The sequence below is a fragment of the Hyperolius riggenbachi genome, chromosome 3 (assembly GCF_040937935.1).
Source record: "Hyperolius riggenbachi isolate aHypRig1 chromosome 3, aHypRig1.pri, whole genome shotgun sequence".
Taxonomy (NCBI): Eukaryota; Metazoa; Chordata; class Amphibia; order Anura; family Hyperoliidae; genus Hyperolius; species Hyperolius riggenbachi.
This window is the reverse complement of record NC_090648.1, coordinates 343817650-343830448: the sequence shown is the minus strand read 5'-3', so window position 1 is coordinate 343830448 and position 12799 is coordinate 343817650. Positions and strand designations below refer to the sequence as shown.

Sequence of the window (12799 nt, the reverse complement as noted above, 5' to 3'; positions counted from 1 at the left end):
TTATCTTACTAACTGCTCAGGCTTATCTGTGCAGTTAGTCTCTTGCCAGAGCATGCAGTTTGGGGAAATGGAGCTTATCCTTTCTGCCACACCCACCCAATTATATTCTGTTGAGGGAGATGCTAGTCTACTTCCAAACACCATAGTGATGGGATCAACACCATTGCTGTCATACATTTGTATTATGAGATTATCTCCTCCAAGTGTTCCTACTTTTGTCCTGTTGGTCTACTCACAGGGGTGTTGCCTCTCTCGCAACACTGCTTCTGGGATGGCTGGTGAATCTTCAATGTGTTTCTGGCTGGTGCTGGGTTACCAGGTAGCTGCAACTCTGTGTGCTTGACGGGTAGGCCTAGACTTGAGCTGGTGGGGAGCCCCTGTTCATAACCAGGTGCTGAGCAGTTTTGAAAAAGATGGCTGTCTCAAACACCTGTTACATAGACTGTGCCTTCACTGCTTCCTACCTATGCACAGCAATCTGCTTCAAAGTGGTAAGCCCTCTATTTTCTTGTTCTGTGCTAGTCGTGTAAGAGAACAGTGCGATTGAGGGGCTTGTTAGAGATCCCTGGACGTTTTGTGGTGTTTTTTTTAGGAAAAAGCAGCTCTTTGAGTTGGCACGGTTTGTGGGTTCTAGATCAACTCTAGACCCATATGTAGTTTTAAGGGCCTACATTGTAGACTAACCCATTAAGGGTTTAAGGTTGAATGTATGAGCAGTATGGGAATGGTATCAGGTTTTCTCATCTTGGAAACAGGAGGTTGGTGGATGGATCATTTCCCCGTCTTTGCTTTTCTCAATTGAAGTGACATTTATACTTTCATCTGGCATATAGATTTTCCAGTACTCTGGTGTGATATCTATGCACTAGCGGGTTGAGGCATGGCAACTTTATCAGGTTGTTAGCCATTGCTAATATACCGTTTCTTAGCACTGTTTATATTTGTATGTGGTAAGGATTCATGGCAAGCGGAGTGATCAATAAGATGCAAAATCTGCATTGTTGCAGGATTATGCAAATGAAAATAGACTAATGGAATTCCTCCAAGGTGGAATGTGGTCATTTTTTTTTGTTTTTGTTTTTTTGTTTAAGTATGCATATATTTGCATAATTGTGCATCAACTCAGAATGATATGCACATCATTGATCATCCCTACATCTTATTGTACTGTACAGTTGTGCTTACTGCAGTGAAAAGATGGCAAACTGCAAAGACTCATTCAGCATTCATCCTCTTTTCTAAAGTGATTGTAGACTGAACAGTTTCAAACAATCTTCTCAGTTTTAACAAGGTTTATTATAGTGTTGTTGTTGTGTGTTTTTTTTTTTTTTTTTTTTTTTTTTTTTGTGGACCTCTTAAGTGGGGTGTGTTTGGTTTGGATTTTTTTGTTTTGTTTTTTGCAGGGGTCCTTTTTGAAGATTATGCCTCAGGTTTTTGTTTTCTCCACATGCGATTCAGATGACAGCCTATCGATTTCAGTAGGCTGCGTTTCCCCAGCCGAATTTGCATGCAGGGAAGCTTTGTGTGTGGAAATGAGCCCTCAGCCCTGAACAAAGCCAACAGATTTTGAATACTTTGAACAAATTGTGTAGGCAACCACTCCGCATAAAAGTAGTAAAATTGGATGAGTACGCAGCTTAAGGCCACATACACACATCAGACCATAGTCTTTGGAAAATGAAAGATCACAGACCAATTTTACCATTCAGTATGAGAGCCATACCTACAGTCTATTCTATGGAGCTGAACTCCCCATCAGACAGAAATCTTTGCAAGATGCTGCACACACAGATGCTGTAGACATTCAAAAGATCCGTTCCTGCAAAAGATCCGTTCCTGCAAAATGCATTCATAGTCTATGATATCTGCAGATCATCATACACACATGATTTAACTGACATTCATCTGCAGATCAGATCCACCAGGATGGATTTTCAGATCTGCAGATGATTGTCTGATCTGCAGATCACTGTCAGTTAAACAAGGCGTTTATGATGATCTGCAGATATCAGACTGTGGCCTCAATTCACAGAGCTTTATCAAACACTTTATCAAACGTTTATCAAACGTTTGATAATTTACCTCATGGGTAAAATCTAATTTTGAATTCACTGAGGTGTTATAGATTTATCGAATGTTTTATCGATGAAATGATCAATAAATCTATAACACCTTAGTGAATTCAAAATTAGATTTTACCCATGAGGAAAATTATCAAACGTTTGATAAAGTGTTTGATAAAGCTCTGTGAATTGAGGCCTATGAATGCATTTTGCAGGAACGGATCTTTGGCAGATACTGATCTTTTGTGTCTGTACAGCATCTGTGTGTGCAGCATCTTGCAAAGATTTGTCTTATGGGGGAGTTCAGCTCCATAGAAAAGACTGTGAAGGTATGGCTCTCATACTACATGAGGGTTGGTAAGATTGGTCTGTGATGTTTCATTTTCCAAAGACTATAGTCTGATGTGTGCATGAGCCTTTAGTTGGTGGTTGCGGAGTACAGACTTAATTCACCTGTTTCAATTCTCTATTGCCTTTGATAGATTTGCATGGTATTTAGCAGATTTATACTGTAGAACAATTATAGGTTAATACAGTGTATTGAAGTAAAATTCTACTTTGGTGCTAAATCTATAGCATGGTTTAGTGGCATATTTCTGGATTTCTAGCCTCATGTTAACTTAATACTGCTGGATTTTGAGTCCATTGTTCAGGACCCAATTCAAACCACCTGTAAATGTTTAAAGGGGGGGGGGGGGGGGGAATAAACCATTCATATAGTGTGTGTGGTTTTTTTTTTTTGGGGGGGGGGGGGGGTTGGTAGAAATAACCATTTCATTGTATGTGTCTGTGTGTGGCCACCTTTTAGTAAGAAAGGAAGCAGTGAGGTTAATTTATGACTCGGTCATAAGTCTTGTTCATAAAGCATTATCCATTCCTTCCCAGACATAGAGGCAAACTATAACTGATGCTCAGGCCTGATTCCCGGTATGCAAATTGCTGCATGCTGTGCTTCCCAAGCATGTGGTGTGCTCATACCGGTAGAGTAAATGCAGACACAATACTGTACTCTGCGACATTTACAATCAATGCGCTTGCGGTACGAACTGTGCTTACAGTACTTTTCAGGTGCTTATTTACCCCTCCACAAACATGGAGGCAAACTGTATATGGCGCTTACTATCTAGAGTGTGCCGAGGGCCTGATTGCCGGTATGCAGACGCTTTGCTCTACAAGCATGTGGTGTGCACATATCAGTAGAGTATTGCAGACAGTACTTGGTGGCATTTACATAACTGTGCTCATGAGAAGGTCCTGGTGGAAACGTAACTGCTGTAGCTGCATTCTTCCCCGCTGACATTGCTTTTAATTATTCAGTGTCCTCTCCCATCTATGAAGTATGTTAAAGGTACCCATACATTGAGAGATATTTAGTAGATGTGGCAAACACTCAATGTTTCTCTGCCCAAAAATTGCTCTGGCAATATTGATTTTAATATTGACCAGATTTCAGAAGAAAGGTTACTGAATATTCTTTAAAACACTGCTACTACTAGTTTGGAACCACTTGACGTAGTACTTAACTGTGTAATCTTTAAGCACCCACCATTTTTCTATCCACACTTAAAATAACAACCAGGCTCATTTAAAGACCAACTGAAGTGAGAAGAATATGGAGGCTGCCATATTTATTTATTTGTAACCACTTCAGGACCACAGGCTTAACACCACAACCCATCCCCCCCCCTTCCAGTGACCAGGCCATCTTTGACAACACAGGGCTGTGCAGCTTTGTCAGCTTGCTACACAGCCCTACAACTAAGCGCACATCTTACCTCCTTTTATTATCTTTTACAGGACATTCTTTTGGAGGTGTCTGCTCCTGCGATCCTTTGTTTTTTGTTTTGTTTTTGTCAAGCTTACATTGTCGTTTTTTTTTGTTTGTTTTTTTTTGTTTTTCCCCTCCCTTTCCATGCCCCTGCTTAGTCCTAAATTGAATAGGACAGCGATCCATTTTCTTCGCCTCCTCTCATAGGCATCTCATTGGCGTGATGCAGTTGTTAGGTAGTTAAACAATACAAGTTGCCTGGCAGCCCTGCTGAGCTATTTGATTGCAGTAGTGTCTGAATAACACCAGAAACAAGCATGCAGCTAGTCTTGGCAGATCTGACAATAGTGTCAGAAACACCTGATCTGCTGCATGCTTGTTCAGGGTCTATGGCTAAAAGTATGAGGCAGAGGATCAGCAGATTAGCCAGGCAACTGGTATTGGTTAAATGGAAATAAATGTCAGCCATCATATCCCTCTTGCTTCAGTTTGATGGAGCAGAGTGGTCAGCGCACGTAGATAGGCACCTAGTATAACAAGTTAGAACTCTTCACTAAAGAAAAACCAGCAGAGATGAAACATACACCACCATCAAGAATTGCAGCTTACTTAGAACAGAGATGAACACAGAGAATACAGGAAAATCACAATACCATAGAGATCATTGCAGCCGTTTACATACACAATGACGTGGTTGCTTTATTATACTGCACTTTAGCTAATAATGTTGTTATACCTATCAGTTGTCCTGTAGCCTGTAGTTTACTTGACAATTTCATTTGGTTCAAATTGAATAACCAATCGACTAAAAACAATTTTGTGTACAGTAAGTATAAAGCACAAGTGTAGTGAGAAGAATATGGAGGCTGTCATATTGTAGTAGTGTCTGAATCACACTAGAAACAAGCATGCCACGAATCTTGTTAGATCTGACTGTCATACACCTGATCTGCTGCATGCTTGTTCAGGGTCTATGGTGGAAAGTATTAGAGGCAGAGGATCAGAAGGACTACCCGGCAATTGGTATTGCTTAAAAGGAAATAAATCTGGCGGCCTCCATATACCTCATTTCAGTTTTCCTTTAATCACAGTGATGATGAACAGATGCTTTCCTGCCTTGAAACTCGCATTTGTAGGCTATGGATCACCTTGGCATACTCTCACACTGCTATTGGAAGAGTCCCTTTAAATAATAAAGCCGCAGTCTGCTATATTTAGACATAACAAGTGGCAAATTCTCTTTTGGAAGGATAATTATTCGGTGCCAGAAAAAGTGTAATAAACCTGACACCAGCTTTAGAAGCAGCGGATAAAGTGATTTCTTGATTAACTTACAAAACTGCCTTTATTTTATATGTGGAAGGTCTGAGAAAAGAAAATGGAGTCCATGCTCAACAAGCTGAAGAGTACGGTCACCAAGGTGACAGCGGATGTCACCAGTGCTGTTATGGGGAACCCTGTCACTAGAGAGTTTGATGTGGGGAAGCATGTAGCCAGTGGTGGCAATGGACTGGCATGGAAAATCTTTCATGGCACCAAGAAATCCACCAAGCAGGTATTTTGTACTGTAGAAATGTTTGTGTACATGCTATTATACTAACTACAACACCAATCACATACCAGTGAAAATATTGCTAACCATATAGCACTCAAAACCTTTAAACAGTGCCAAGAAGAAGTATTCGTCCCCTTACATTTTTGTGTATTTTCCACATGGAATGACTTTATGAAGGCATAGTTGTACTTTGGCATAAGGTAGTTATTATTTGGTCTAATTTATTATTGTAGGCGTAGTAGCAGGCAGCTTTCAACTTCCTTTAGATCCACTACAAAAAGACCTGGTGGTTCATCAAAAATTAAACCCATATGTGTGGACTATTTTCTTCCCTTCTGCCCCCCCCCCTCCTTCCTCCCAAAACCACTTACCAAGGAGCATCCCCCAGCCCTGAAAATCCCCTTATACTTGCATAGTTGCTCTGAAGTTCCTACAATGACCTACTGCTAGAACTTCCTTCCTATGTCAGCTATGAGCTCTGGGTGGAACTACATTTTATCATAGTGGTTCAGCCTCCTGGAGTCAGGTCTGGGAAGGCGTGTGGTCATGGTGTCAATCAAACCCTCCCTTCACTGCATACTAGAAAAGTGCCCCCCCCCCCTTCCCATTCTGCCAAGCAAGAGACCTTCTAGTGTTTGTTTGTTTTTTTTGGGTTGTTTTTAATGTCACTGAATGTGAGAGGTTTAAAGTGTTTTCTTTCTCACATATGAGCTCTGGTGCCCTGTTATGTGCTGCTGTGTTCCCACTTGTCCCCTACATACGTTATGCACCTTGTATACAAGGAAAGTTGTAGATGTTGAGATGTAATAATAATTTTGTTTGTTTTTGTTTAGGAAGTTGCTGTGTTTGTGTTTGACAAAAAGCTGATTGACAAATATCAGAAGTATGAAAAGGATCAAATAATAGATTCACTTAAGAGAGGTGTTCAGCAGTTAACAAGGCTGCGGCATCCACGATTACTTACTGTGCAGCATCCTCTGGAAGAGTCAAGGTAAATAAACTGTATTACAGTATACACAGGGATTTTGAGTCCTCATATTTAAAGGAATCATCATGCATGGTTGGGGTACCTTCAGGGGCGGACTGACAACTCATGGGGCCCCCGGGCAAGAGATTATGGGGCCCCCATACCAGTGTTTCCCACCTTTCACGTTTTATATTTTTACAGACTAAGATATAATAATTTATTGACAACAGTAAATATGTTATATTGTACACTGACAAAAACCCCTGCGCCGCGCGTAGTGCCAAAAAATAGGTGTGGTCATGCAACAGAATGTGGGCGTGGTCATGGGTGGGGCAAAATATACATGACCTTAGCAGTGGTGTAAAAGGTCTGCCGGGGAAGTTTGAACTCTGCCATAGTTTCCCAACAAAATACATGTAATCTGACAGCATTTCACCAAAAATTCATGCAATTTGGCAGAGGTTCCTCCAAAATACAGATATGGCAGTCGTTCCCCCAAAATAGACGTTATCTGGCAGCAGCGGTTCCCCCAAATACACATAATTTGGCAGCGGATCACCAAAAATACATGTAGCAGCAGTGGTTCCCCCAAAATACACAGAATCTGGAAGCAGCAGTTCCCCCATTATACACAATCTGGCAGCGGTTCCCCAAAAATACACAATCTGGCAGCTGTTTCTCAAAATACACTTAATCTGGCAGCAGCAGTTTCCCAAAAATAGTTAATCTGGCAGCAGTTCCCCCAAAATAGGTGCCCCCAGTATAGGTAACCAGGTCAAAAGGTATCCCCAGTGGAAGTATCCAGGTCTATAGGTTTTCCCAGTGCAGGTATCCAGGTCTATAGGTGTCCCCAGTATAAGTAGCCTAATCTACAGGTGTCCCCAAAATAGATAACCAGGTCTATAGATGCAGGGCTGTGGAGTCGGGCAATTTTGGGTGCCTGGAGTCGGAGTCGGGAAAAAATGCACCGACTCCTAATGAATTTTTAACTGTAATTAAAATAGAAAATATGATAAAATGTTCTATTTCTCAGATAATAGTCATTCAAAATAATGTATATATACAGTAATAGCTGTGCTTAGTCCACAAAAATGAAATAAACCAATCAAAATTAGTTACTTGTGCTGCTTCAATAAAGCAGTCCCCGTATTTTTAAGGTCAGATATACATATCTGATTGTAACTGTATATATGATGTGTACACAGGAATCTCTTATATATACTAAATAACATCTATGCTGTAAGAATAAAGCCTGATGTTTAGCTATGTCACTAATAGAGATGGTCAACGAGATGGAAATAATTCTGCATTGATGCTGATTTATGCAAATGTATGCACTACCTTTGCTGATGAAATAAAATAATTTGATATGTTATTAAAATTTGGTTTGGTGATTACAAATTAAAGGGTAACTGAGACGGATGAAAAGTAAAGTTTTTTTTTTTTTATTTCGCCTTCAGGCTAATCAGTCCCTCGCTGTCCTCCACCACCCGGATCTTCTGCTATGAGTCCTGGTAATTCAGCCAGTCAGCGCTGTCCGGCTGCATGCCGCTCCCACAGCCAGGAACATTCTGCACCTGCACAATAGTGCTGCATAGGTGTAGTATGCTCCTGGCGGCGGAGTGTGCGCATGCGCACTACGCTTGACTGGCTCAAGTACCTGGACTCATAGAAGAAGATCCAGGTGGTGGAGGAGGACAACGAGGGACTGATTATCCTGAAGGCGGCTGGAGGAAGCCCCAGGTATGTATAAAACTTTAATTTCATCTGTCTCAGGTTTACTTTGTTACACAGTAGTACTATACTCTACATATGCACTCCCAACAGAGCTGCAGGGAATCCACTGAGAATGCTGTGCACATTGAATACAGAGGTGTTGTCTGTTTACAATCTCCTCACATTCTTACATGCACCCACACTTGATAGATGTTCTTTGTTCCGGTTGTACCTTTTACAAGTACTCTTACCAAGGACTAGTTTTAGTGTAGAGGGAATAAATCTAGTAGTCTACATATCCTTCTCACTTCAGTTGTCTTGTAAAATTCCTAAGCATTGGCAGTTAAGAGACGAATTTCATGTTACATACTTTTAATCAACAAAATTGTAATATGCAAATTAGAGGAGTCGGAGTCGGTGGAATCCTAAACTGAGGAGTCGGAGTTGGTGGATTTTTGGACCGACTCCACAGCCCTGTATAGATGTCCCCATTTAAGATAGCCAGGTCTATAGATGTCCCCAGTATAGGTAGCCAGGTCTACAGGTGTCTCCAGAATAGGTAGCCAGGCCTATAGGTGTCTCCTGTACAGATAGCCAGGTCTATAGGTGTCTCCTGTATAGATAGCCAGGTCTTTAGGTGTCCCCAGTATATGTAGCCAGGTGTATAGGTGTCCCCAGTATAGCCAGGTCTATAGGTGCCCCCAGTATATACAGCCAGGTCTATAGGTGCCCCCAGTATATGCAGCCAGGTGTATAGGTGCCCCTAGTATATGCAGCCAGGTGTATAGGTGCCCCCAGTATATGCAGCCAGGTGTATAGGTGCCCCCAGTATATGCAGCCAGGTGTATAGGTGCCCCCAGTATATGCAGCCAGGTGTATAGGTGCCCCCAGTATATGCAGCCAGGTGTATAGGTCTCCCCAGTATATGCAGCCAGGTGTATAGGTGCCCCCAGTATATGCAGCCAGGTGTATAGGTCTCCCCAGTATAGCCAGGTCTGTAAGTGCCCCCAGTATATGCAGCCAGGCTTGTAGTGTCTTCAGGAGGGGAGACAGCCAGTGAAGGAGGGCGATTTGCATAGCAGAGGAGAAGGGGGGGAAGTTCCCCCCCCCCCCCCCCCTTGGGGCCTCCCTTCCTGGCTCTCCCCTCCGTAATCTGCAAAGTGCAAACAACTGGAAGCGGCTGACAGCGGGCGGAGACTTACCGCTGTTCAGCCACCGGAGGGAGCGCTGATCTGTGTGCCGCTAGTCTGGGTTTCTCAAGCCCACACTAGCTGCACACAGATCAGCGATCCCTCCAATGGCTGAACAGCGGTAAGTCTCCGCCCGCTGTCAGCCGCTTCCAGCTGTTTGCACTTTGCAGATTACGGAGGGGAGAGCCAGGAAGGGAGGCCCCAAGGTGAGAGAAGGTAGGGAAACTTCCCCCCCCTTCTCCGCTGCTATGCCCATCGCCCTCCTTCACTGGCTGTCTCCCCTCCTGCTCAGGGTTCTCTGGCGGGTGGCGGGCCCCTCCCTGACCACGGGCCCTCGGTCCGTGCCCGAGTGCCCTAATGGTCAGTCCGCCCCTGGGTAACTTTAAAAATAAAAATAAAATGTAATTCTCATGTTAACACATTGCTGGTTGCTAATGCCTGTCATGTATTTTCTGATGTTTACCTATTAGCATGAAAAATATTTGTGTAAGCACTTGGAGAAACTCATACAAGCACTGTTTGCACTTTTCCTATCGTTTGCTTAATACAAAAGGGCTTAATGGGTAAAGATCCACTTTACAGGCTGTGGAAATGCAATACAGTACAAATTAATACTATATTTTTTGTGTTGTATCATGATTCACTCCACATCAGCAAGATTCATATGCTTGGGAATGAAGGTGGAGTTGATAAATAGTTGCTCATCCCCAGCACAGGTGGAAATGCATTATGAAATAATTGGAGCTCTTTGTATGAGGCGACACGTTACGATTTTATTAATTTTTTTTTTTTTTTGTATAAGGAAACAAGACAACATCTTTGACATACAGATTACAATAAGTTTGCAGTTCCCATTCACTGAAATATTGTGTTTATCAGCAGATTCAGTTTGTTTTGGGCTGATCATATAAACTTTCATATTTACCAGAATGTATCCTTGCACAACCATAGCCAGAATTTTTTTATTTTCTTTTTGTTTGGAGTCTTCATATAGATGTTGGTTAGTCATAGGTTTTCCTCTCCTTTCCATTGGCAATTTTTGTTTAGCAATGTTTTATACGGATGCTTTGACGAATGTCCATTTTGTTTCATAACAAGCATACACCTAGGTAAATGTGTGTGCAAGAATTTGTGCCTTCTATTTGTGATGCCATTAAAGTTATAAGTTGACTGGAAAGAGTATGTCCTCTCATCCTGATTTTCAGAATTTTCTTCTTCTTCATACAGGGATTGTCTCGCATTTTGTACAGAACCGGTGTTTGCAAGCTTGGCCAATGTCCTTGGTAACTGGGAGAACCTTCCATCTCCAGTCCCTACTGATATAAGGGATCATAAACTATATGATGTTGAAACAAAATATGGTTTGCTCCAGGTAAGTCTGTTTCTTGATTGATAACAGCAGTTAATGAAAAGATTTGTTCAATTACAGCAGACATGGAGGGGCCTTGCAGACAGGCGATAAATGGCTTGCCGTGCAAAACTGTTTAAACATTGTCTTTAAAGGCCCCGTTCACATTAGCGGTGAGCGAAACGTATACTGTACAAACAGACTGGGATGCGAACGGATCCAATGCGGACTGGAAACAAAGTTTTGCAGCTACATAGGAACAAATAGACTGACAGTTTACAGCACACTGGCTGTAAAACTGACAGTTTTTTTACCTGATCCTGATGGCTGGTTCCGGGAAAGAACACAAATGTGAACCGGGCCTAAGTCAAATCTGTGACATCTATACAAATGTGCATGTGGGGCACAGCCGCTGGTTCACACATTTTGCTATAGAGATGGGGATTCAGAGCGGATGGTTGAGAGTTGGTCCAAAAATCATCCGACTCCAACTCTGAGGCCTTGTTCACATTGCGTTCGGCTCGCATGTTCGCCCGCGGTGGGCTTATTTTGAGGCGTTTTTTCTTTCTGATTCCTGGCACTTGGGTGGGCGATTTCCCCGACCCAGCACCCCCACCCCCTTTTTTTTTTTTTTTTTTTTTTTTTTCCGGCTAGCGGTTTCCGACACGTTTTTCCCGAGCATTTTGGTAATTCACTCCCTGAAACAAGTCAGGAAGTGAACTCTTTGATCCGGAAAAGAATACAATGTATGTATTCTTAAAAACCGTGAAAGCAATCGCTCCACTAAGTGGTTTTGTGATCGCTTTACGTTTTTCCTATACCTTCTATTCAGGCGGAATTGCCTCAAATGGCTCAAGCACCGCTTATCTAACGGATCAGAAACGAACCGCTTAGATATGAACTATCTTATAGAGAATCGTGTAAGCGTTTTGAGGGCGATTTTGTAAACGCCTGCAGTGTGAACAAGCCCTGACTCCTCACTTTGATTTCTCTGACTCCTTATTTGCATTTAACAATCTTGTTGATTGAAAGTATCTAACATAAAAGACGTCATCACTGCCACAGCTTTTGGATTTTTGAAGCTATATTTAGATTGCATCTACCTTTGGAAACAAAAAGCTCCTGGCCAGTAAGCGGACACTCTACCCTGTTGGCCGTCCCATTCATGTAGAATTGGTACAGGAGCTGACAATGGTTACATGTGTAAGTTGACACTCTAATGCATTTGTTAAAACAAAGTGCAGCTCCTGGGAAAAATGATTGCGCCTTTGTAATGTATTAAAATGATATATGAATGTCAGTTTGCAAAATAGCTTGGCTGGACGTCACAATAGTGACTAGGGAAGGTCATTGAGATGCATATAATTCTGAGTTGATGCAGGATTATGCAAACTTTGTATAAAAAGGTATACAGCTTGAAGATGGACCAATCAAGTCCTTTAATGGTTAAATTTGATTAGTTCAGTTTTAAGTTGCAAAAACTTGCATTAACACACAATTATTTGCATTGTCTGGCTTTATTCTTACTGCAGAGATGTTGTGCATGATATATAAAAGATTCCTGTGTACACATCAGTAATACAGTTACATGTGTGTGTTTTAATTTAAAAATAGGGTGACTTGCTTTTATTGCAGCAGCACAAGGTTTTTATTTTTTTTTATTTATTTGTATTGGTCTATTTCCTTTTTGTGGGCTAAGAACTTTGATTACTGTATATGCAAGTTATTTCGGATGAATATTAACTGAGAAATATAATTTTATTTTTTTTTTCTTTCAATTTCAGGCCTCTTGCACACTGCATGCATTTCAGATTCCGATTCCGCTTTTTAATCTGTTTTTACATCCGATTCAGATTTTTAATCTTAACTGCATGCTGCGTTTTTTGATCCGTTTTTCTGTTGAATGTATTCAAGGAAAATCTGAATCGGAAAACGGATTTGCAGTGTGCAGGGAGCCTTAATCTGTATTAGGAGTCTGAGTCAGTACATTTTTTTACAACTCGCACTCCAGGTACCCAAAAATTGCTTCGACTCTGCTTTGGAGTGTGTGTGTGTGTGTGTGTGTGTGTGTGTGTGTGTGTGTGTGTGTGTGTGTGTGTGTGTGTGTGTGTGTGTGTGTGTGTGTGTGTGTGTGTGTGTGTGTGTGTGTGTGTGTGTGTGTGTGTGTGTGTGTGTTTTAATTTTGTAGCAAT

General features: G+C 41.7%; 1 protein-coding gene across 1 annotated transcript in view; it reads left to right on the top strand.

The window, feature by feature from the left end:
• Positions 1-12799, top strand: part of SCYL2 (SCY1 like pseudokinase 2) — a 68223-nt gene that overhangs the window by 2886 nt on the left and 52538 nt on the right. Inside the window, exons 2-4 of the mRNA XM_068272810.1 lie at positions 5195-5386; positions 6220-6377; positions 10487-10631. Of these exons, the coding sequence (XP_068128911.1) occupies positions 5210-5386; positions 6220-6377; positions 10487-10631 (480 nt within the window). The 5' untranslated portion in view covers positions 5195-5209. The remainder of the gene's footprint in view (positions 1-5194; positions 5387-6219; positions 6378-10486; positions 10632-12799) is intronic.